This window comes from Peromyscus leucopus, chromosome X (assembly GCF_004664715.2).
Source record: "Peromyscus leucopus breed LL Stock chromosome X, UCI_PerLeu_2.1, whole genome shotgun sequence".
In the NCBI taxonomy this organism is placed as follows: Eukaryota; Metazoa; Chordata; class Mammalia; order Rodentia; family Cricetidae; genus Peromyscus; species Peromyscus leucopus.
Genome location: NC_051083.1, coordinates 46,130,475 through 46,154,768, shown reverse-complemented (window position 1 = coordinate 46,154,768; position 24,294 = coordinate 46,130,475). Strand labels below are relative to the sequence as shown.

Here is a 24,294-nt window from a genome sequence, read left to right as displayed (position 1 = left end):
TCTCTTGCACTACAATGCATGTGCACATAACCATACACAAATGAACATGCATACAAATTAATAATTTAAAATCTTTAAAAACTAATGTTGAAAGAAAATAAATATTACTATCACTACTACTATTACTACTACTACTACTGTTCCTACTAAATAGGAATGAAAAGACTTTTCTCTTTTTAAATAAGTGATGATAGTGGCAAGGGTACAGAAATACTGCTTCCCACTGTTACACTCAGAAAGTGAGATATTTGTTTAATCTTTTAGTTACTCTGCCTTTATCCAAACAAGGATTCATAGATTTATTGTTGCTGCTCATCTAGGTCATACTATACTCTGACCCATATTCTTTGGCACAATGTGCTGTCTCTCCACAGGCTCAAAACAATGGGGGTGATGAGTCCAAACCATCCTGTTTGGTTAAGGGGCATGGACACTCAATAATTTATGATATTGAAGATATTGTCTCTTTTGCAGTGTGTATTTCTGGCTTCTTTATCAAAACCCAGGTGTTGATAGGTGTGTGGATTTATGTCTAGGTCTTCATTAGATTCTATTAATCAACATGCTGGGTCAACTGGATGGCTGTATGTAAGAGAATCCAAATAGATCCATACTTATTACCCTGTACAAAACTCAACTCCAAATGGATGAAATATCTCAACATAAAACCAGATACACTGTACATGACAGAAAAAGTGGGCAATATCCTTGAACTCATTTGGTACAGAAAAAGACTTTCTAAACAGGAAACTGTTACCACAGGTAATTTCTAAACTACCCAACTGCCACTGTTCTCTTATGGCCTGCACTACACACAATTCTATCTCCACAAATTCAACTCATGTCATCACTATCACAGCTCTTAGTATGAATACTTCTGTCATTCCTTTCCTAAATATTCTATTCTCTTCAATATCTTGATTTTCAAAGTCATATTCATTACTAGAGTAAATATAACTTTCTCTTAGAAAAAAATCAGAAGCCCTGTCACTCAGAGCCCAAAGTCCCTTTTTCTTGCTGTTTCTCAGTCTGTAATGATGCTTTACTTTGGACTGCCTTGCCAGTACCTTGTCCAAGTACCAACATTTGATCACAAGCTCTTTTAAGGAAAAGACAGAAGGTTCTTTCTCTCTTTATCCTCTCTATAGCCTCTGATTTACCTGGCACCAAGCAAACATTCAAATGTTTGCTGAACTGAACTGTACTCTTTGTTTGCCAGGACATCCTGGTAGGTATAAATTTTGAAAGTTCCATGTAGCTACAACAGATTGACAGCAGGTGTTCCATGTCAAAAGAAGAAAATTTATATGGTAGACTACACTATTTCTAAAATAAGCAAACCTTTAATAGGAAATACCTGGGAAGAAAATATTGACTAGCATTTCATAAACAATAGAGATTCTTTAAAAATATATATGGAATAACACAGACTTTATTTTGCCACAAAGGATTTGATGCATTGGGTTGTAGCAATGAATGATGAGTTGAAAAATCTTCTATAAAACTGTCTGTTAATTCAAACAATTCTTGAGAGAGAATTTTCAATTCTCATTCAGTGAATATTCTCCCATATGCTGTCCTCTGGATGAGGTCTTTAAGCAATATAATGTGAATTCTTTCTCTTAAAATGTATATGATGTTACCAAATTTATCAGAGAATTTTGGACTGGTATGAAAAGTTATAGCTGAAAAATAACTCTAAAGAAACAGCTCTTTCTAAAGACTTATGTACTCTTTCAGTAGTCCTCCTGGTTTGGTTGACTCATGGCCTTGCACTATACTACTCAAATCCCCTCAAGCTGCCACTCTAAGAACTTTCTCTCCCCATGATGGTCCATTTTGAGTATCTAGAATGTGCCGTATATTTATATTAGAAAAGTAAACCAACTGCTTTTTAATTAGGATAATTTCTATTTATGTTGATTCATATCTTTTTTCCCACAGTGTAAATATAAGTACAATTATGAACAAGAGAAAGGGGAATCACGGTTTTCCAAGTCTTGAGGATGAACTCGAATGAAGTGATCCTATGTAAATGGCTAAGATGCAGTCTGATCCAGACTAGAAGCCAATACATGAGAATACAAAGACCAGCTACCACACTCTTGCCAACATGCTAAGTCACAGCTGTCAACGATGTCCTAGTCAATGTTATCACCTAACTAGATGTACCTGTTTCACAAGCGCCCCATTTTTCTGGCTATAATGAATGTGAAGCTGACCAGCAATATGAACCACAAGCAGAGAAGGGTAAGAGTGTTTTCTAGCTGTTGCATGGCTGGGTCTCCAGGAAGGGAGTTCATACTCCTATATATCACATTTTTGAGTGTAAATTGGTGAGGTAAAGGAGGATTTGTCTCTTCTACATATAGGAAAAATATAAGCAAGACCACAATGAGTGGTATTAAGTAAGGACTTGGCTGGATCCCAAATCATTCTCTATAAGTGGTGAAAGCAAAGAAAGTAGCCAAAATGGCAGTAGTCAGAAGTACCTCCATAACTCTAGCAGCTTCCAGTTTAACAATCTGATTCCATGGATGTGATGCACATACTATGAATAAGGTGGAGAGAAAAGTACACTTCTATGTTACTCCCAAGTGAGGAGAGGTTGACAGGTTCTGACTCTCGTTTTGGATACTGAATTCAAGCCCAAATCTTCAGCAAAGTAGTAAATAATTTCAGAGCACTGCCAAGTACCATGTTCAATATTCATCTTTCTAACAGCTTTTCCTGGACTTTGCAATCAGGTTAGAAATGGCTTTTTAAAAAATCATTATTTGAGAGTATTATTTTTTTAAACACTTTTTTTAGTTTTTAATTCTTTTTTTTTATTTTACAATACTATTCAGTTCTACATAACAGCCACAGATTCCCTTGTTCTCCCCTTTCTTGCCCCCCTCCCCTTCCCCCCAGCCTACCCCCCATTCCCACTGCCTCCAGATCAAGGCCACTCCCGAGGACTAAGATCGACCTGATAGACTCAGACCAGGCAGGTCCAGTCCCCTCCTCCCAGACTGAGCCAAGTGTCCCTGTATAAGTCCCAGGTTTCAAACAGCTATCTCATGCAGCGAGCCCAGGACATGGTACCACTGCCTAGATGCCTCCCAAACAGATCAAGCCAATCGACTGACTCACCTATTCAGAGGGCCTGATCCAGTTGGGGGCCCCTCAGCCTTTGGTCATAGTTCATGTGTTTCCATTTGTTTGGCTATTTGTCCCAGTGCTTTATCCAACCTTGGTTTCAACAATTCTTGCTCATATAAACCCTCCACTTTCTCGCTAATTAGACTCCCAGAGCTCCACCCGGGGGCCTAGCTGTGGATGTCTGCATCCAGATTCCTCAGTCCTTGGATGGGGTTTCTGGCACAACTATTAGGGTGTTTGGCCATCCTATCACCAGAGTAGGTCAGTACCGGCTGTCTCTCGACCATTGCCAGCAGTCTTTTGTGGGGGTATCTTTGTGGATTTCTGTGGGCCTCTTTAGCACTTTGCTTCTTCCTTTTCTCATGTGGTCTTCATTTACCATGGTCTCCTATTCCTTGTTCTCCCTCTCTGTTCTTGATCCAGGTGGGATCTACTGCTCTCTTTCCCTCTACCCTCGCTGTTCATTGCTCCCACTCATGTCCAGGCTGTTCATGTAGATCTCATCCATTTCTCCGTCATTAGGTGATTTCCTTGTCTTTCTTGGGGTCCTGTTTTACAGGTAGTCTCACTGGTGATATGAGTAGCAGTCCAGTCATCCTTGTTCCACATCTAGTATCCTCCTATGAGTGAGTACATACCATATTTGTCTTTCTGAGTCTGGGTTACCTCACTCAGGATGATTTTTTCTAGATCCATCCATTCGCCTGCAAACCTCATGATGTCATTGTTTTTCTCTACCGAGTAGTTTATTTTAAATCATATTTACTCCCTTCTTCCAACTATTTCTAGATTCACCCCTCCCCCACTGATCCATCCTATTTTGGGTCCTATTTTAAAAAATTCCTTTAAGACCAATTGTTGGATGTGTGGTCTTATATATGTGGTCTTACATGGTAAACTTACTCTTAGAGAAAACTGACTCTTCCTCTCCTAGTAGCTAACAATTGCCAATAGTGCAATGGATAGGGGTGGGCTGTATGCCTAACTCTGCTAGTTGGCTTGTGCTTACACAGGATTTGTACATGTTGTTCCAACTGCTGTAAGTTTATACGTGAAGCTGCTCTGCTGTGACAAAAAAAAATGTTTCCTTGTAGTTATCTACTGTTATCTTTCCACCCCATCTTCCCCTAGTGGTCTCTGAACTTTGGGTTGGGGAGGAAGGTATAGAATACATGCTTTTGTTGGGGCTGAACATTCTATAGTCTCTTATTCTCTGAACCTAGGTCAATTGTGGGTCAGCATGTTAATCAACACCTACTACAAATACAAGCTCTTCAGATGAGAGTTGAGAGAAGTGCTGATGTTTTCTATAACGATAAGTCATTAGAAGTTCACTTAACACCATGCCCATTTAGCAGAATAATGGTAGTGGGGTCTCCATTAGGACATATGGAAAGTCTAACTATAGGTAGTTATCCTGATTATGGTTCCAGGTATGGGTTTCATCTGGTAGAACTGGTCTTAAATCCAAGCTGAAAATGGTTGGTTACTCTAATGATGTTTGTGCCACTATAGTATCCTGGGCATGTCTTGCCAGGTCAGTCATTATTGTAGGTCAAAGGGTTTATAGAATGTAAGACTGGTCATTACTTTTCTCCTCCAGTAGCATGCGTAGCATCTTTCAGCACTGTGGAAATTAAGCCATTGAGGATGAATGTTCATGTCAGCTTGATTTTTCCATGTTCTATGATTTAAATATATGGTGTCTTCAGCAACAAGGTCTTATAGACAACAGAGATTCATACAACTATTATTTGCCTCAGACTTCATCATCTAAGAGAATCATTTCTTAGGGAAGAAATTCCATTAGGAAAAGTTCTCTTTCAAACACATAATCCTTCCTATTCTTTGACTAGCTAGCCTTTCCTTTTGAAAAAAATATTTTATTTCTGTTCAATTTCATAATATACATAATGTACTTTAAATTATATTTATTCTCACTATTAAATGATACCATTTCTACTCACACTGAGCAGCCTACTTATTCCCCAAAAGTCCCTTTCGTAGTTTCAGGACTTTTCTAATTCACTGTTTAATTAGGCTTCCTTATATGAGCATAGGCTGGGGTTTATTTACTTGGAGACTGGGCAACTTACTAGTCACTATCCCACTAAATAAAATTAGTCTTCTTCCCTCAGCTACAATTTACTGCTGATAACTTTTCAAGGAGGGGTGAGATATGGTAAGTTCCTCTGCCACTGTGATGAAATATTGACTAACCAGCTTTTTCAGTTTTACCTATTAAAAGTCTTAATGTCATATAGACATGGGCTTGACTTATAGTTGTTCATGTATCATCTTCCTAACCTCCTCCAAGAAATTAGTTGATATTTCCAAAGACTTAATTTTCTATCTCAAAAATGGTAACATTAATAAGCACCTCCTTCATTTATAGCAAACAGTGAAGTGAAACAACTTACATAAATTTCCTTACTACTCAGATAAAATTTTCTCTAATCATTTCATTTTATCTACAGAACTTATTTCATGTTTTCCAAGCAGTATTCACTGTTAAGTATTTTGAATTGCTGCTTTTTTGGTAATGAGATAAACAAAAAGCTACTAAAAGTTCATTAGGTAGTGTTCAAATATGCATTCAAATAACGCAAACAGATTATAATTAAAATAGCACTAGCTGACACTTACTCTCATTGAGGTTTGACCAGGGTTCTGCTCTAAGTATGGCATATGCTATTCACCAAGGCATATATAAGTAATTCAATTTTATAGAAAAGGAAACTGAGGTCAGAAATTTACAGAGATTAGTCTTTTTATCCAAGATAACAAAGCCAAATGGCCAATCCAGGCAGCTTGCTCTAAAAATCTTGTATGTGCTTTTGTTATGGAATGTGATGGCTTCAGGATTGTAGTGGTAGGGATTATGGAAGAAAAAGCTACAAATACAAATGTTAGGAGAATAACATTGGCCAGTATTAGTTGTGAAATGAACAGAATAATAAAGCAGGATCTTTCTTTCCATATCCTCTGCACTGCTATGCAAGGTATCGTGGTATATATTATGCTTTGCAATATTAATGGGCACGGACAAGAATTTTGCATAATTCAGATACCTCTGGGGAAACAATGTCAAATCATTCTTATTTTATGTGCTTTTGGTCCCTTGACCCAGTCCCTTTGAAGAAGAAAATGACCAGGAATGGTTGACAAATTCAGCAGCGAAAGAACCGGAGAAAAAATAAGCAATCTGAACACCTAATGTCTCATCTGAACTCACTTGTAAGGAAATTTACCTTTACACTTACAGTAAAATATGAGTATGACCAATATAATAAAACATGTTGTTATTTTGTAGGCTTAATTATTGAGGTCTATTACTACCAGTGAGAAAAATGCTTATTCACTGGGTTTGCTCTTGATGAAATCTTATAACCACATATATATTCTCCAAACTGTGCAGTGCTATGAGCTGGGATTTACCAAGTAGGGAAATGTTTCAATATAGTATCATATGTATTAAATATTTCCTCTATTAAAATGATTATTTTTAAGAATTTCTAGAAGGTATAGGGCAATAAAAAGGAAGATCAAAACCATTAATGGACAAATACAACTTTATGAGCAAATATTTTATTCCTAACCTATCCTTTAAAACCAAATTTATATGAAGAAAAAATATATTTTGAGCAGTAATGTAACTTTGTGGGTATTGATTTTCCATCCTATTTCATAGATTTGAAATAGGGAGATAAATTAGAACACAGCAGGGCTACAAATGACATTGTTTAGACAAACATATCTTGCCAACATTATCCTAGTAGCAGCATTAGCAACTCTATAAATGAATGTTCAGAAGTCAGATTCCAGGTTATGCTTTAATAACCAGCATGACATGTTTCAACAGACTATTTAAATTAGAATTGGTCCCTTATGCTGCAATTATTTATAAAGGTCTCATTCCTAAAAGACAAAAGCTTAGAAAAACAGTTATTCGAATCACTTGATATTGGCAGAGAAACACGCACCTGCCCTCCAGTCGTTCAATTGTAATCCATATCATGAAAAAAATGTAAACACAACAGAGGAAAAAAGATTGCAAGGCATAATGGAAAATCCGTATCTGACGTTGAACAGATATAGCAATATATATATATTAATCCTAATTTTCTCTTAGGGAAAGGAATTTAGTTCTCATTAGCAAAATAACAAATGACTAAGAGTCTGGTCAGATTTGCATAAATATCTTTACCAAATTTTTATATTTTTTCAGGCAAGAAACAAAGTAGTTGCATATTAAGATTTACTTTTTTGACCTGGTATATTGCAACCTGGTAGAGAACTATTAGATTCCACTTTGGGGAAGGAAAGTTCTGATCTATCAATTGAACAACACACTGTTGGCCATCACATTATTCTTGTCATGCTGGATACAAAAATGACATCTTGAAATCTAATGTAGAACAATAGAACCAATCATTGTTCTTCTTTTTCCAAATTAGTGGTAGGAGAAATGGCCTAGTTTCTTTCCAAATCTGTTTCTCTTCTTTCTGGGCTCAATACTGGTACTACTTCCACACTATCTTTACAGACATGGGCTCATGTCACATGACACAAAAACAGGTTATAAAAATGAATGCATACTACTTTTAGGGTTGACTCATGATGAATTCTCATGATCAATACTCATTTCATATCTGCCTGTTAAATACCTAAGATGTTCTGGATACAAAAAGATGGAAGAAATTTGGGTTTTCAGATGATTTCATAGTATTTTGGGGCTGTAACAGAATAAACAAGTAAACTTCTATTATAGAAATCCAGCAAGATGTGAGAGCTTACTAGTCACAGTGGTTAATGTTGTTCACCTGGTACATTGGTTTGTATACAAATTCATAGTTTGAACAATGATCAGAATTTAGATTTCCCAACTGTGACAAGGCTATTTAAATTAACACCACTACAAATGAAAGAGACAGTGAGTGTCTCTAGGAAGTGAATCAAGCCATACATAACTACAGAACATAAATATATTTAGTTCTACTGATCATATTACATACAACAACAAAAAAGAAGTAATAAAGTACTCAAAGGAACAGGCTGTCAAATTATAAGGACACTTGTAAATTCTAAGCTATGCTTTTTGTTTCAAAAGCGTGAACAATCTGAGTAACTTGGAACCAATTACTTATATACCAAAAAGATACTATGAAATTGCATAAAGTGACTTCGTAAAGAATTGATATGTACATATACTTTATCTGATACTTATAAGATACCTAGTAAATGATAGCTATTAGTGGGATACTGCAGACAGACCTAACAGATGGTTTAGGAAACAAGTGTCAGCTTGGCCCAACAAGCAAGACTATGAGAGAGGGATTGGTATCTCCTTGAACATCATCTCAGATCGATGATAATGAAGGAGACAATAACCCTCCACACTATGTTCAGCACATTCACCATGCAGTGCCTTGAGACTACATAAGCCCTAACTTCATGAAATTCATAAATTTTCAATTCACTGGAATTATATTCAGTTATTGGATTACTTTATATACTGAAAATATTCTTCAGTACAATAGCTATCATATACAAGTATTTCAGTACAATAGTTATTATATACAAGTATTTTCTATACTTTGAGCTGTTATTTAGTGTTTCATGCATCTGACCTTAACTTTCACTGGCCCATTAAAAGACTTACTTCGATCAGTAATAACTGTTCTAGCTTCCTGATTGCTGGTTTTGTTTTTCAAATTCTGGGCAGCAGTAATGAGTTCTTCCAACTGGGGACGTCTCTGTTCCAAATCTTGTAGTGTTGCCTGAAAGAAGAAAATATCTGTTACGTTGGGAGTTCTCCGGTATTGTATATTCCTTTTATACAGCATAAAGGAAAAGTACTATTTTCAAATCATCCAAAATACTTCTAGAAATCAAAAGATGTAACAGGATATGAATCTCCAGTTTGTAAGGCTTCATGGAAAATAACTGAATGTGAAATGTGTTTCATTCTTAGATATAAGATGATTTCAAATGAAAATCTTATTAGAGACTTGTCTCTCTACCTAAGAACCAAGATGGAATAATTTCAGAGCATCTGGGTTTGTGTAAATAAACTTCTAAGAAATGTAATTTTGATTCATGACAGTGTATTTTAAAAGAGTTGGTTATATTTGTAATCTCATCAACCTGCAGAATTAACATGAATATGTATTTTAGAAACAGAAAAATCTCATATATCATTTAAGACATATTATTTAATTTCTTTGTACCTGAAATTCATTACATACAAAATGAGATGGTGATATATATGAACTGCAGAAAGTTTCCTTAAAATTGCCTATCCATAAAAATCATCAAACTTTGTGGTTTTCCCCATCATGATCTTGACCTCACTTGATCCTGTGACCCCTCCTCCCTCTCTTCAACTGAAGTCTAGGAACTCAGCCCAGTGCTTGGTTGTGGATCACTGCATCTGCTTCCATCAGGTACTAGATGTGGGTTCTATGATGATAATTAGGGAAGTCACTGATCCGATTATAGGGGAAGGTAAGTTCAGGCACCCTCTCCATTATTGCTAGGATTCTTAGATGGTGTCATCCTTGTGGATTCCTGAGGAATGGATGGTAGATGGGATGGGGTGAGGTGGGGGGGGGAGAAAGGGAGGGAGGGGGAACTGGGATTGGTATGTAAAATGAAAAAAAAAACTTTTTTAAAATAAAAAGAAATCACCAAACTTCTTTGATCCATTTCAGACTTAATGAATTAATAAAGAGCTGGTAATACTCATTATTAATAAATTATGTACTTCACCATATGATTATAAATGTTTGGATAGCATCACTTAAACTCTAGCCCCTGGAGTCTTCCTTTATATAAATATTTTGGTGTATATGTGGTGTATGTGGTAAATGTACACGTCTGTGCACATGGAGGTCATACATTCAGGTTTCTTCCTCTATCGCTCTCTGCCTTAGTACTTTGAGATAGGGTCTTTCTGAGAATGTATAGCTCATTATTTTCAGATGTACTGGCAACCAGCAAGCCTCAGTGATTCTCTTTTCTTTATCCCCTGGAAGCTGGAATTCTGGGAGCTGGAACCCTGGCAGCTGAAACTCTGGAAGCTGGAACCCTGAATCCCAGAACCCTGGAAGCTGGAATGCTGGAAACTGGAATCCTGGAAGCTGGAATCGTAGAATTGGACTCCTAGAAGCTAGAACCCTGGAGGCTGGAACCCTGGAAGCTGGTATCCCAGAAGTTAGAACACTGAAAGCTGGAACTCTGAAGGCTGACATTCTGGAAGCTGGAACCCTGGAAGCTGAAATGCAAACTCTAATCTTCATGGTTGAGCAGCGAGCACTCATAACCACTGAGCCATCTCTGAAACACTTATATAATTAATTTTAATTTAAGAGTGACTTTTGTAAAATCATGTGAAATAAGTTCAACATTAAAAACATTTTAAGTATAAATGTTAATCAGTAATTACTCCCTTTTGCCTTCAAGTATCAATCCCCTCTATTTGCCATCTTAGTCTCTATATCCAATGGGCCAAATCTTAGAAATATGACCAAAATATGTGGAAAAATCAATCTACTTTGTTATGCTTTTGAAACTTATTAGATTTTACTTTAATTTGGTGAAGTAAACAATAATTTCTATTTATTAACAACCACTCTGACAGATGTTATATGTGCATTTCTTATTTTTTTTTTTTTTACCCTAGGTTCCTAGAGTATCTATTCTTGGATTCTTGGTCACCCTAGCAATGCCAAGTATGAGTTTCATGTCATGAAATAGGCCTTCAGTCAAATGAGACATTGACTAGTTACTCCCACAAACTTTGTGGCCGCATCACACCAGTATATGCTGCAGGCAGCATCAGGGGTTTTGTGGCCATGTTGGTGTTTAGGTTCAGAGTGCCTTCCTGTATCAAAGACACTAGAATATTCAGGCTTATTTTATCTATCCTTTTTTTGTGTGTGTGTGTGTGTGTGTGTGTGTGTGTGTGTGTGTGTGTTTCCATATGAATCTGAAAGTTATCCTTTAAAGGTCTATGAAGAATTAAAGATCTGTTGGAATTTGGTGGGGATTGCCTTGAATCTGTAAATTCTTTTGGTAGGAAGACCATTTTTACTATATTATTCCTAATGATCCATGAGCATGGGAGATCTTTCCATCTTTTGATATTTTCTTCAGTGTATTTATTCAAAGACTTAAAGCTCTTGCCATACATGTTTTTCACTTGCTTGGTTAAAGTTGTGCCAAGATATTTTATATTATTTGAGGCTATTGTGAAAGATGTTGCTTCCCTAATTTCTTAGTCCATTTATCATTTGTATATAGGAGAGCTCATTCTTGTAAGTTAATTTTTTATCCAGCTACTTTGTTAAAAGTCCTTATCAGCTGTTGAAACTTCATGATAGAACTTTTAGGGTCACTTATGTATACTATCACATCATCTGCAATTAAAGAGACTTTGACTTCTTTTCCAATAAAAGTGAAGACCTGTTTCCCTGGTCAAAGTGGCCTGTGGGCTCCTAGAAAGTGCCTGTTAGAGTTGGGGGTAGGAATAAATCAATGAGTCAGGGGAGGGAGCTTAGGAGGGAAAGATTTGTATGGTCCAATGGAGAGGAGGGTAGGGAAGAAGGGAGTCTGCTGCAGAAGAGCCGGGGATGAGACTGGTAGATTGGATTTGGAGAAGCAGAGGGTGAAGTGAAGAGCTACCTGTTAGCCGACCTGTTTCCCAGGCTGGAATGCATCTTTTATTTTTGTTCTCTTAATAACTAAATTAGAAGTTGTCGGACTTTAAATGTATTGCTAATAAAAGTGAAGAGATAAAATTTGGTAGCTAGTAATATTTCTGAACCTTACTTATCTCTTATGCCCTTTGACACCAGATAATTTTCTAAGGATTTTGGTTTTGGAAAGGGCAAATCTGGATCATTCCTTTAGCATTTCCTTTGTGAATAGGTAAGGAGATCAGCTTTCAGATTTAATCTGTGATTTCTTGTAATATTCAAATAGTATGAGAAACTTATTCAAACATTGTACAATTATTTAGAGCATATTTCTTTGTATTTTGAAAAAAATTGGAGGGGCTAGCTTTTAACAAATCTTCTGCATTTCTAAGTTGTGATTGCTCAGAAGAAAAATCCAATTTTCAGGTTTCTAACTTTTATGGTTTCTTTATATAAAAGTGTGTTTGAAATATGGAACAAATTGCCAAAGACAGCTATTGAAGTAAGTAGCATAAGTAAGTTGGACAGTGCTGAACAAAATTTAAAGTAGGAACAACAATTGCAGATAGATTTTGTAAAATAAGACATATTTCAGAGTTAGAATGTGAAAAGTTGATCATCTGTAACACAGCAAGTTGTAAAGTTGCTTTAGCAAGGTCTCTTCTCAACTGCAGGATTATGGTCAATAGATGATTTTTAAATGTTACCCCTAAAACTACAGGTAATTTCAAGCACTCACCTCGAATTAGATTAAGAAGCAAGTGCATGTAGTTAAAAGGATATAAATCCATGCATTCATTTACTTCTTCAATTATGTTAGTACATTTTTTTTTCAAATCCTAGATCTTCTAGGGGCTATGGATGTGGCAGTGAACAAATTTATTTGTTATGGTTGTAGAACTAGGGAAAGTTATTTTCAATAACTGAAAAGTTTTGAGAAGTAACCATCAGATTTTTTTATTTCATATTATTTCAGTCTTAAATGTTCATACCATTCTTTGCTTTTTACTTGCAGACATATTACTTGATGCTTGCCCTACTCTTGTTCATCTTTAGGATTTTCAAGTTCCTTTGTGAAATGTGTTGTAAAAGTAACTCCATCAACTTTCACTTGAATTTTCTGAGACTCTAAATTAAACCTGACCACAAGGAACAGCTTTTACTGCTGAAATTAGCAAGCATGTCAATTTAGGCTTAAAACAAGCCATTTTCCTCTCTAATGAACAAAATTCATCTCTTGCTATTGTGAAACCTGTTCTCTAGTTGGGTGATTCTCTAATTCTACTGACAGACAAGTGCTTTGTAAGCACCCAAGAAGATTAGTAATTACATGCTTTAAAGAAACCTCGGAAAAACAGAAAGACCTTCACAACTATAATATAGCTGTACCTTCCTGAGCAAAATCACACATTTTTATTATACCCATAGGTCAAGGCACATAAACATCCATTTCAAAAACAATCTGCATAATAGTGTATTTTGCTGTGGAATTCGCTAGACACTAATATTCTCCTTTTGTAGTATTTTTATATAGTAGAATAAGAGCATTCTTTGATTTTCTTTATAGAAAAAAGAAAAGATCTAAATAATGAATGCATTCAAGTATTTTTCATTAATATATTATAAAATAATAACTAAAGGACATTTTGTGAGAAACAACACTATAATATAATGTGAATAAAGGTGGTTTTTATTTATTTTCTCTTTATGTATATTTTATTTATTTGTTTCTATAATTTCTTTGACTCAGCAACTTAAATGAATTCCACAGCTTGTCAAATGCAAAGCGTTTTATTTGTCTCCTATAGTACTACCCAAATGTCAGAAAACACTAGATTAAGTCATTATTCGAAGTTATCTATCTTCCAAATTCCATTTTGTGTCTGCATCTGCTGTTCTTACCAGATATTACCCTCTAAAATACACTGTGACTCTAATCTCCATCCAGAGTTGAACTCAGGGTGTCTCTATTTTTCACCTTTCTCATTGTAGTCTTACTACTGCTAAACAAGTAGAATGCTAAGTGATCTTATTTATTTCTCTGCTATAAGCCAAGATATTGTTTTGCATATTTACATGAACAAAACTAAAGCCATTACATGCTTAACAGTACTTAAGCATTATAAGTTATTGTGTCTACATGCATTCTATCACTATACAAGAAACAAAACACAGGAAGAGGAAGGAACTGATGCTATTTCTAAGGAGATCTAAGGCAGGTATCAGACTTTACTACAAACAGCTTACCCCTTGGAGATGAAAATTCATCATGGATTCCACTAGCTGAGCAAAGGTGGAGGGAAAAAATAACTTCAAATACAAAGTGAATCAGAAGAGTTTAATCCTATTAAATCCCCCCAGGGTTGAGGGAAGTAGTTATAAATAGCAATCCTATAAAAAGGAAGTTAAACACCAAAACTATATATACTATAAAGTAGGTCATTTTAGGTTCTTAGAAAAAAATCTATTACCACACTCCTTTAAAAAGGAATTATACCTAAATAATACTAAAATAGAAAAATCTAGACTGAATTAAATATTTATCTTTTATATATCTAAGGAAAGGTCTTAACACAGGTTTTTTCCTAATTAAAATATCCTTCCTATAGTTTCATTGACAACAAATTGCCATGATGATTTTAATAGAATTAAGCTTAACTATGGTGATAAAGATCCTTATACATTATAGCTTTAAGCCGGGCAGTGGTGGCGCATGCCTTTGATCCCAGCACTCAGGAGGCAGAGCCAGGCGGATCGCTGTGAGTTCGAGGCCAGCCTGGGCTACCAAGTGAGCTCCAGGAAAGGCGCAAAGGTACACAGAGAAATCCTGTCTCGAAAAAAACCAAAAAAAAAATAAAAAATAAAAAATAAAAATACTCATAAAGACTGGCGGGTAGAACAGTTTGTGGTGCCATGTCATATACGGAAGGTGATAAACATTTGGTTGGGGTAGCTACCGCCCTGTAGCCTTTTTGTAGCTGACAATGCTTTACCCTTATCACATTGAGCACCTTCACTTTGCCGTCTTACCGTCCATGTTGTCAGCTGCTTCTCCAAATAGACTGGCTAAACGCAAATTTGCCTGGGTTGCCCTTCACTTCCTCATTTCTCCCATTTTTAACCAGTTTGAATATTTTCCTATGTGGCACAACTTCCTTACTTATTCTCTAAGTATGATCATGTCTACTGACAATTTCTTCATAATCACTTCCTAACTGTGGTTATCATTTTGTCCATGACTCATCAAATACATTATTTATCAATGAATATTTTCATGTGATTTCAAACTTTCAGAAATACATACAAAAAAAACTCAAAGCACTCCCCTGCTCTCTTCACACAGATTTATAGTTAACATATTGCTACATCAGTCAGTGTTTGTGTGTATGTGTATGTGTGAATAAAATCTGTGCACAAAATACTACATTTCATTTCTGAACAACTCAAGAAAAATTGAAAATATTATGTCTCTTAAGCAGAATATGATGGCATATATCTGTAACTTCCGCATTTGGGATACTGGGTCACGAGGATTGTCATGAGTTTCATGCAATCATGGGATTCATATTGAATGTCATGCCACTCAGAGCTACATTTCAAGACTTGATCACAATCCTGCTCTTCCTGGTTTTCCCATTTCCAACTTTGACAAAATATGTTGTCATCTCTGTAGTTCCTTTTCTCTACCACATATAGCCTCCCCTTGCCTTTCTTTTGTTTTAACTTTTCTAGTTTCTGCTATTTCCTCAGGTTATATACTCAGACTTAAAGATTCAGAGTTAGAATCCACAAATAACATAGAAGATTATGTGGTGTTTGTCTTTTTGGGTCTGGGTTACCTCACTCAGTACGTCATTTTCTAGTTTCATCCATTTACCTATGAATTTCCTGATTTAATTTGTCTTTATCTTTTAGTTGTCCATTAATCTGTTGAAGGACATGTAGGTTGTTTCCATTTCCTAGCTATTGTGAATATGGTGGCAGTGAACACGGCTGAGCAAGAATCTGTTGAGTAGGATCATGAGTCCTTTAGGTATATGACAAGGAGTGATGTTTCCACTGTTCTTGATTGCCTCTAAGAAGTTGAAGGTAAGTCCAATTCCTGAAGACACCACATACTTCAAACACAAGACTTGGAGGAATCAACTTAGAACTGACCTGAAAATCTCCTTCCTGATGACTATCTCTCATACGGGTGCTATGAAAGCTTCTAAGGGTGAAAAGCAATAAATAACCCTATCCAAATGTGATGCCTATGAACTATATCAATGACTGGCAAGGCAAGATAACCATAATGGTACAATTTTCACTTCTATATCTTCAAAGAAACCAAACTTGCCTAATTGGACTTAAATGATTGCTCAACAGGAGAGAAATTAGGCTTGACACTGTAATTATAGGCCATTATCCAAAGCTGGTGGTCAGATATATTAGAGGATAACCTACCTTTGACATTTTCCTAAACCAGTATAGTCTCTAATTTCATTTGAAATAATTATCGCCGTATCTCCCATCAAAGAAGCTTCTTTTTGTGGCAGAGACAATTACAGAAATCCACAATTAGTTAAAATGAAGAGAACAATAAAATATGGGCTATGCACACAAGTTGATACATCTATATTGCAACAAATATATATATATATATATATATATATATATATATATGAGAGTATGTTGTGTGTATGTTTTATATATGTATGCAACAAAAATTAAAAGAGTTCATGAATTTGAGAGAAGGACAGAGGAAGAGTTAGAGATAAGAGGTATATGTGGAAATTATATAAACACAGTACCCATGTTTAAAATTTATCAAAAAGGAATTTAAAAATTTCAAATGTACAAAACAAGAAAAACATGTATGCTGATGCTTAAATAGCTCAGAATTTATTTTTAAAGAGCAAAGCCTTTCCTTTCTATGATCTTAGCTCTGTTTCTAAGCCAGGCAATTAAACATAGCTATAGTAGTACAATCTTAACCACTTTCTTTACTCTGAATATGGTAGTTACCTTTTAGTTTCCTGACCTAAATTTTCATGTCCTCTTAGTCTTCTTTAATCGAAAAGAAGTATATGCTTTCTTTGATATTTGTCATGTTGATACTTTGGAAGACCAGATGCCAAACATTTGTATGATGTCCCCTATTGGGACTTTCAACAAATATTATTTAGTAGCTCTAATATGTACCTGAAGAAGGGATAGGTGATGTAATGATGAATAAGAAAGACTCCCTTTCTCTTAAAAAATGCAGTAATAACTGAACCAAACAGTACACAAGAAATCAAAATAAACATGGGCATTATCGTAGGGAAAAATATGGCACATGCAAAGATATCCAAGCAACTTTATGAACCAAGAGCTGCTTTGTAAGGAGCTCAGCTTCAATGACACTTACCTATCACTCTATCTGAATTACACAAAATGATTTAATTGATATTACTAACAGCTACTGTGATAACCATGAAAATGCACGGGCCTTTTACTTTTAGAAAGTGACTGAAGACCTTTGGTGCTATGTATTGAAATCCATACAGCACAACAGGCTTCCGACAGAGTGTTCTTCACTGATGTTTTAATGTGTTGGGCTTTGCTTGGGAACTTTGCTTGGAAAACACTGAACTCTAGCATAAGGACTCTCAAACAGCTTTTCAACAATGGCATATTTCCACACAACCATTGATTTCCTTCATATGATGTCAGATTCACATTTACTTTCAATGGTTTTCCAACCTCCCTGGATTCTTTACACTTTCAGTTCACAAACATATTTCCCCTATAATCTTTCTCTGTGTCTTAATATGATACATGTTCCCTTAGGTCATAATATAACCACTTCTGTACTTTTTCTAGTAAGCTTCTCATTAACTTTTTAAATACACAGCATATTATGAATCCATGATATTTTTATGTACTTATTAGTTACTAGACATTAGTAAACATAGCTCTCAACATGCCTTTTATGGGTTGACCATTTAAGATCCAATTCAGTAGCATTTTCAGTTACCTCTTTTTAGAAACCACTGTCCCTTATTATTTAAGTTTGATGCCATTATTATTTTCAAACTGCAATTGAGGCAATTATTTTGGAGACATTGCAATGATAATCATAAGGTCTCATTCTACTCATGCAGCTTAAGATCACTGGTATATCAAGCAAGTAACAAAGAATTCTTTGTCTGTAATAAGCCACTAGACTGGTTGGATGAAGTAACAAGAGCTATTGAGCATGATTCAAACAAGTTAAAGCAACTTCTTTGAATGACAATTTCCATCCATAGACTGAGGCCTCAATCAGGGTCAGCTTGCATGAATTTGAAATGAATGGAAAAGGTCTCAATCTTCATTTATGACTCACAAAATTTTAATTTTTTTCTTAACAAAGGATCTTCCTTCAAATTTTATACTTGACCCTGTCATTAAAACCCCTAGGTTGGCAAAAAATAAAAGTTGCGAGTCTTGGTTGAAGCAATGGCTCCTTATTTTATTTTATTCTTGATTGTTTAAACAATGATTAAAAATGTCATGTAAATGTATCTTATTTATTTCCTGGAGGGGTAGTTCAATTTTTGAGAAGGCCAATCACAAGCTTTAAAATTACATTCTGAGGGTGAGGGAGAAATCTCTTTGGGCTTCAAGAAAATATTGTATACAGAATTAGTCAGGATTTTTATAGTAAATAAGATTCCATTCAAACTGGAATGGGGAAACTTTTCTCTCAAGAGCTTGAAAACCTAAGGAAAGAGTAACAGTAATTCGAAACTGAAAAAGAGCTCCAGGGAGATGACTCAGTGATTGGAGTTGTGGAAATTCCCAAGGGCCCCAACTATCCTTGACTGATTCTCTTCCTTTGTGTTGATCTTTTGGACAGTGGCAATGAAAGAGTCCATGCTGGTCAACTGCTAAGGCTACAGACTGGAATGTTAGAGACTGGAATGTAACAACAAAAGCCAGCAAAAACACTGATGTGAATGGTAATGACATTAACACTTCTTAAAATGAATGAGGTAAAGAAGCAGCAACATTTGATGTATATGAGAGGAGACTACATATAAGGACTAACACTACACCTAAACCTTAGAAAAATTAGATAAGTCACAAGAAGGAGGAAAATGCATGAGGAAGTCACAGAAAGGAATGTTTCAAATGAGCTTTATCAAGCCTAAGATTCTTTGAAAATAAATGCTATATAAGCTAATATAAAAGCATTTTTATTCATTTTCAATTTTTAATTGACACAATAATTATTATGTGGTTGACTTTGGAAAATTAGCTTAAATAGGTTATTAAGGAGCAATACATTTTGGACAAACTAATGAAACTATAGAACAAACCTTTAGTACTTCAATGTAAAAATTATATTTGGATATCATTGAAAGTAAAATATAACAACTATTTAAGACACTACTATTAACTACTAAAATTTTTTCAGTTGGTGGTAGGATAGTCCATGGAATGAATTTCTTTATCCCTCTGCAACAATGGCTTTGTTTTTGTTGAGATTTTTAGCATCTTAAAAATTGTTAGCCTATCAAATTTAATGCCTTCCCTGAATAGTATAATGCCAAATTAATCTACTATTAGCATGTCATTTTGAAAGAAAAATTATTTTTGCTTTCAAATAAATAAAGACAGTCCATTTAAAGTTACTGTGCAATAGGAAACTTAAAAGTTGATATACTTGTCATTTCATAAAACCCTTGACATGCAGAAAAGTAAAATCCCCAGTTATAAGCACCAGGAAGTAATGAGTTCTAAATGGGGGATCATAAAGTATAATTCCAAAGTCAAGAAGAAAGAATTTTAGGCTACAATTTGTTGATAATAATTTGCAAATACATTTCTAAATGGATACAAAGAAGGCTGATATTTTTAGCTATTCAACATTAGATCTATTAGTTACTCTACATTGTTCACATTTCTTGAAATCCCATTGTTCTGCAAATTTGGCATATTAACAAAGGATAACTAGGACTTTCTAAAGACAGTTTTGTCGTGTGCGTCACATTTGTCAGCTTCTAGTGTATGAGCCAGTAATAAAAACTGAAATAACTTTTTCTCCTTATATATAACTTAAAATACAGAAGAAGACAAAGCAACTTATGAACATACATATTTTGAGATTATGTAGCTCACTTTTTTTTAGTATTAATATCTATTTCATCCTGAGTAGCACCATTTTGGAATCTTTATTACTTTAGCTCATTAAGATAAATTGTATTATCTATTCTGAGTATCCTATAAAGCAAATTGAGTCATAATCATGCCACATTAACGAAATAGAGGATAAATGACAAATTATGAGCATCAAAATGTAACTGACAGCACTGCTGATGTGTTCCCTGGTGCAGACTATCCACAAGTTTGCATTCTAAGGATGCTGCATAAAGGTCACTGAAACCCCAAACAAACAAGGCTAAATATTATAGTAATTATGTCCAGTTCAATCATATAGGTAGAAATAATTATTGACAGAATTCCATGAATAATATGAAGCAGTGAGTACTGTGCCTTGTGACTCATGCTTGATGACATAAAACAGAATTCTCAGGCAAGTTACTGAAATTTCAGTGCAACTGGGGATATGACCTGAAGATTCACTCAGGTGTGCTCACACATATAGTTATGTACTAACAGAATATATTAGGGAAATGATCAAAGAAACTGTCTACAGAGCACAGACTCTATCCTAGAGGGATGATGAAGAATGGAATTTTAATGAGATTATGTCCAGGGCAAGTGTCATAGATAAGCCAAACTCTGAACTTGGAGGATAAACAAGATTATTAATGACTGTGTGCTGAGAGAGAAGAAAGTATAGGACAAAAAGTGAACTGAGCCTAAAATGTCAGGGTGAGAATACAGGAGATTTACCGGCAAAGAGAGGGAAGGCCAGCTCGGTGGTGAAGAGAATTATGATAACTTTGATAAAATAGGTCAGGAGTGAGACAGAGATGATTGTAAACAACAAAAGAAAAAATAAAGACAATACAGGCAACGGAGAGTTGCTGGAGGGTTTAGAACAGAAGAATGTTACAATAAAAGTGACATTTCAGAAATATTGGCCTGTACCACAGCATCCGATATCTGCTCCATAAGGGAACCTCTTAAGTAGTAGCAGCCCCACAAAAAAGCCTTATCTGTTGCTTTTGGTTAAGATTCTTGTCCTGAAAACAAGTCACACAATTTAAATGTAATTTCATGTGCCTTTTTTAAAAGCTCAAAAAATATCACTGTACTACACACAGCAAAAACAAATTCAGCTTCATTCCTTGTAAATAAAACTGTCCAAGAGAAGTATTACATAATTTTGCTTAATTCATTTGCAATAATATATTAAGATGAATGGGGCAGAGAGAGATGGTTATTTTATTTTAGAAAGAATATTTCATTCAATGATTAAATTCCTACTTTAATTGATAAACTGACTTTTGGAACACGAGAAGAAATAGAAATTTCTCCAGAAATATAAATTCAAAGATTATTATCAGCATTGGTATTATCTATGCAATTTTACGATGTTTTGTGAAGCTAACATTTATTGTATTAGATCTATATTATTTATAATAAGAAATGAGTATTCAGCAGTCACTTTTCTCTAGGAAAGGGAGTATACGAAAGTTTTACTAACCTCTTCAAATATCAATTGTCAAACAGAATATTATGTTAAAATATGTTTGGCCTTATATGGACTGATGGTTCATATCCAAAAATAAAATATATTTAGCCTTTCACAAACGTGTGTGTGTGTGTGTGTGTGTGTGTGTGTGTGTGTGTGTGCATAGGCAGAAGACAGAGGTCCACTTTCGGTATCTTCCTCTATTGCTTTCCACCTTACTTTTTGAGACAAAATCTTATATTACATCCAGAGATCAATGTTTGTGATTTATTGGGTGGACAACAAACTACCTCTCCAGGATGGGCCTGTCTCTAACTATATCCCACACTGGATTATAAGCATACACCACCACATTTAGCTTTGGGGTACTGGTGTTGCTGATCTGAAATTAAGTGTTCATGTGCTTCTATGAAGTAAGAATTTAATGTACTGTGATATCATACAAGCCTGTGGCTTTTCATGTTTTAAATATATTTTAGAGACACTACTTATTTAGGTAACAAAACAAGAACCTTGGAACTAATTTCCAACTGTAGCTATTAATGAACTGATGGAGAGAAATAGATACTACTGTTCTGTGGCATTACTTGTAGACATCAAGAGACGTGAAGAAATGAGTGATTATTTAGTGGTTATTATAGCAATGTGCATAATCACAAGAATTCAAGCCACATTGTCTTCTTTTCCTATCTTCAAGTGTTCAAAGTTTTGAATCATCAAAATAATTGACACAGCTGTTCAGTTCATGCTACAAATTCAGGGTAGAATCAGGATCAGTTTACTCATCTGTAAAATGAGGATAATTACATTTATGTAAACCAATCTTTGGGTGATTAAAGCAGTAGATTTACCTATATGAATTAAAGTATTTTAGGCAGAAATTATGTTTAATATGGTGAACCAGGTATTTTAACACTCAATATAATTTAAGAATATTTTGCCAGGCAGTGGTGGCACACTCCTTTAATCCCAGCACTCGGGAGGCAGAGCCTGGTGTATCTCTATGAGTTCAAGGCTAGCTTTGTCTACAGAGCAAGATCCAGGACAGGTACCAAAATAAGACAGAGAAAACCTGTCTCAAAAAAACAAAAAAAAATTTTATTTACAATATTTTTATCCCTCAGGCTTTAACTTTCTATGTTCACCAAATTCTGAGAATATTACTAAGCAAAGGTAACTTATGGTTAATGAATAATCATATGCTTACTCCAAAGCATGGTATCCTAGTAGTTTGGAAACCTCTCTTTCACTTACAAAAAAGGGGCAACATCCAAATGAAAGGCAGTGTGAACAAATATGCATCATACTTCTGTTTCTAAGTGGCAGATGAATACCATTTGGACACACATATAAGGGACAAATGCTGAATAATTCGGTCTAAGTCTTCAAAATAGACTTTCTTTGGACATTTCCTTGGCTGCTGTTTCAGAGGGCAACATTAATCTATTTTTTTCTCTCAGAAATTATATGACTTGGGAAAAGATAAAAATTGTCTTTGATTGGGTGCTATGTGTCTAAGCCACGGTTTAACTGTAAATCAGTTGTGAAGATCATTTCTTCATAGGTGAGTGGAGTTGCTATTACAGAGTGTTAATGCACTTGAAGGAAGTGTTGCTGGGGGTAGGAGGTGTTAGACATTGATCAGGAGTTTAAGAAATGAGCTATTTATTCTGGCTTTTCTTAGAGAAAAATCTTCCTGATAAAACAATGATTGTTTCTCTCTCTCCAAAAAGGAAAAGAAAAAGAAAAAGAAAAAAGGTACCATTTCATGACATGAAAGCTCTCTTTAGTAAACCAAGAACAGACTGTTATTGGGAAACAAAAATTACAATAGAACACATTTCCCTATAGGAACACAAATGCCTTTAACTCTCAATTTGAACTCGCAGTGTGACAGCTTTTAAAGGAGATGGCATGGTTTTGGGGAGGGTCTGTGATACAATTTTCTATCCCTTTGACCCCACTAACTCTTATTCTATAAAAGGGCTCTCCATTAGCACACTTTGCCAATAAGTCACACAGTTAGTTGCACTGTACCCTGAAAATGATCCTAGTTAGTGAGAGAAGTGCTCATGTGACAGTTCCAAGAAAACGCATGGCTTTGATGAAGCTGGTTCTGAGGAGCATGAACACTTTAAGTCATGTTCAAGAGGAAAATGGGTGCAACTTCTAAGCTGTGAGCTTCTTGGTCTGTGCCAAAAGCAAATATCAGCAGTGCTTAAAATGTTTTGTAGTACAAAATATCCAATCAAGCCATTTACATTACAGGACTGTGTTGAGTTTAGTTCTCTGCTTTATGGGAAAGGTTGTTCATTATTAGGACTAATTTTAGTGAATTTGAAGGAATTTAAAGATAAGCAACACTCCTTGAATAAAGGTTGTGGGACCAATTCTCTGTTCCATTTCTCTTGTTTTACGTATATGGGGTGAGCGAAATTGTATCCTCCTTGATGCCTTGCATACTTTAGTGTTTTGAGAATGGAGAGGGCAAAATAAATGCTGAATAAATAATTTACCACTGAGGGGCTAGTTCCAGTTTTCAATATCCCAATATACCACCCTCTTTTTGCAGCCTTCCCTACATGTTAATTATATGTCTTACATTTAAAGGAATTTTTTTCTACAATAGTGGCCAGGGCAGATGTTAATGGGGTTAACACTTCAATCCATACTGTGAAAACAAGAAGGCCAGAGGCAAAAGGCTAATTCTATGCTTTTTTTTTTCCACAAAATGTATGCCACTGGATATAAATGATGTTAAAAAAATAATACACAGCATGTGCTACCAAAGATACTTGAGAATATTAAACATTTGCATTATCACAGAGCATAAAATGA

At 35.2% G+C, this 24,294-nt stretch overlaps 1 protein-coding gene across 9 annotated transcripts in view; it reads right to left on the bottom strand.

The window, feature by feature from the left end:
* Dmd (dystrophin) overlaps positions 1-24,294 on the bottom strand; it is a 2,209,767-nt gene that overhangs the window by 587,721 nt on the left and 1,597,752 nt on the right. For all 9 annotated transcript variants that reach the window (XM_028881805.2, XM_037198928.1, XM_037198927.1 and 6 more), the window contains one exon: positions 8,807-8,924. In XM_028881805.2, the coding sequence (XP_028737638.1) occupies positions 8,807-8,924 (118 nt within the window). The remainder of the gene's footprint in view (positions 1-8,806; positions 8,925-24,294) is intronic.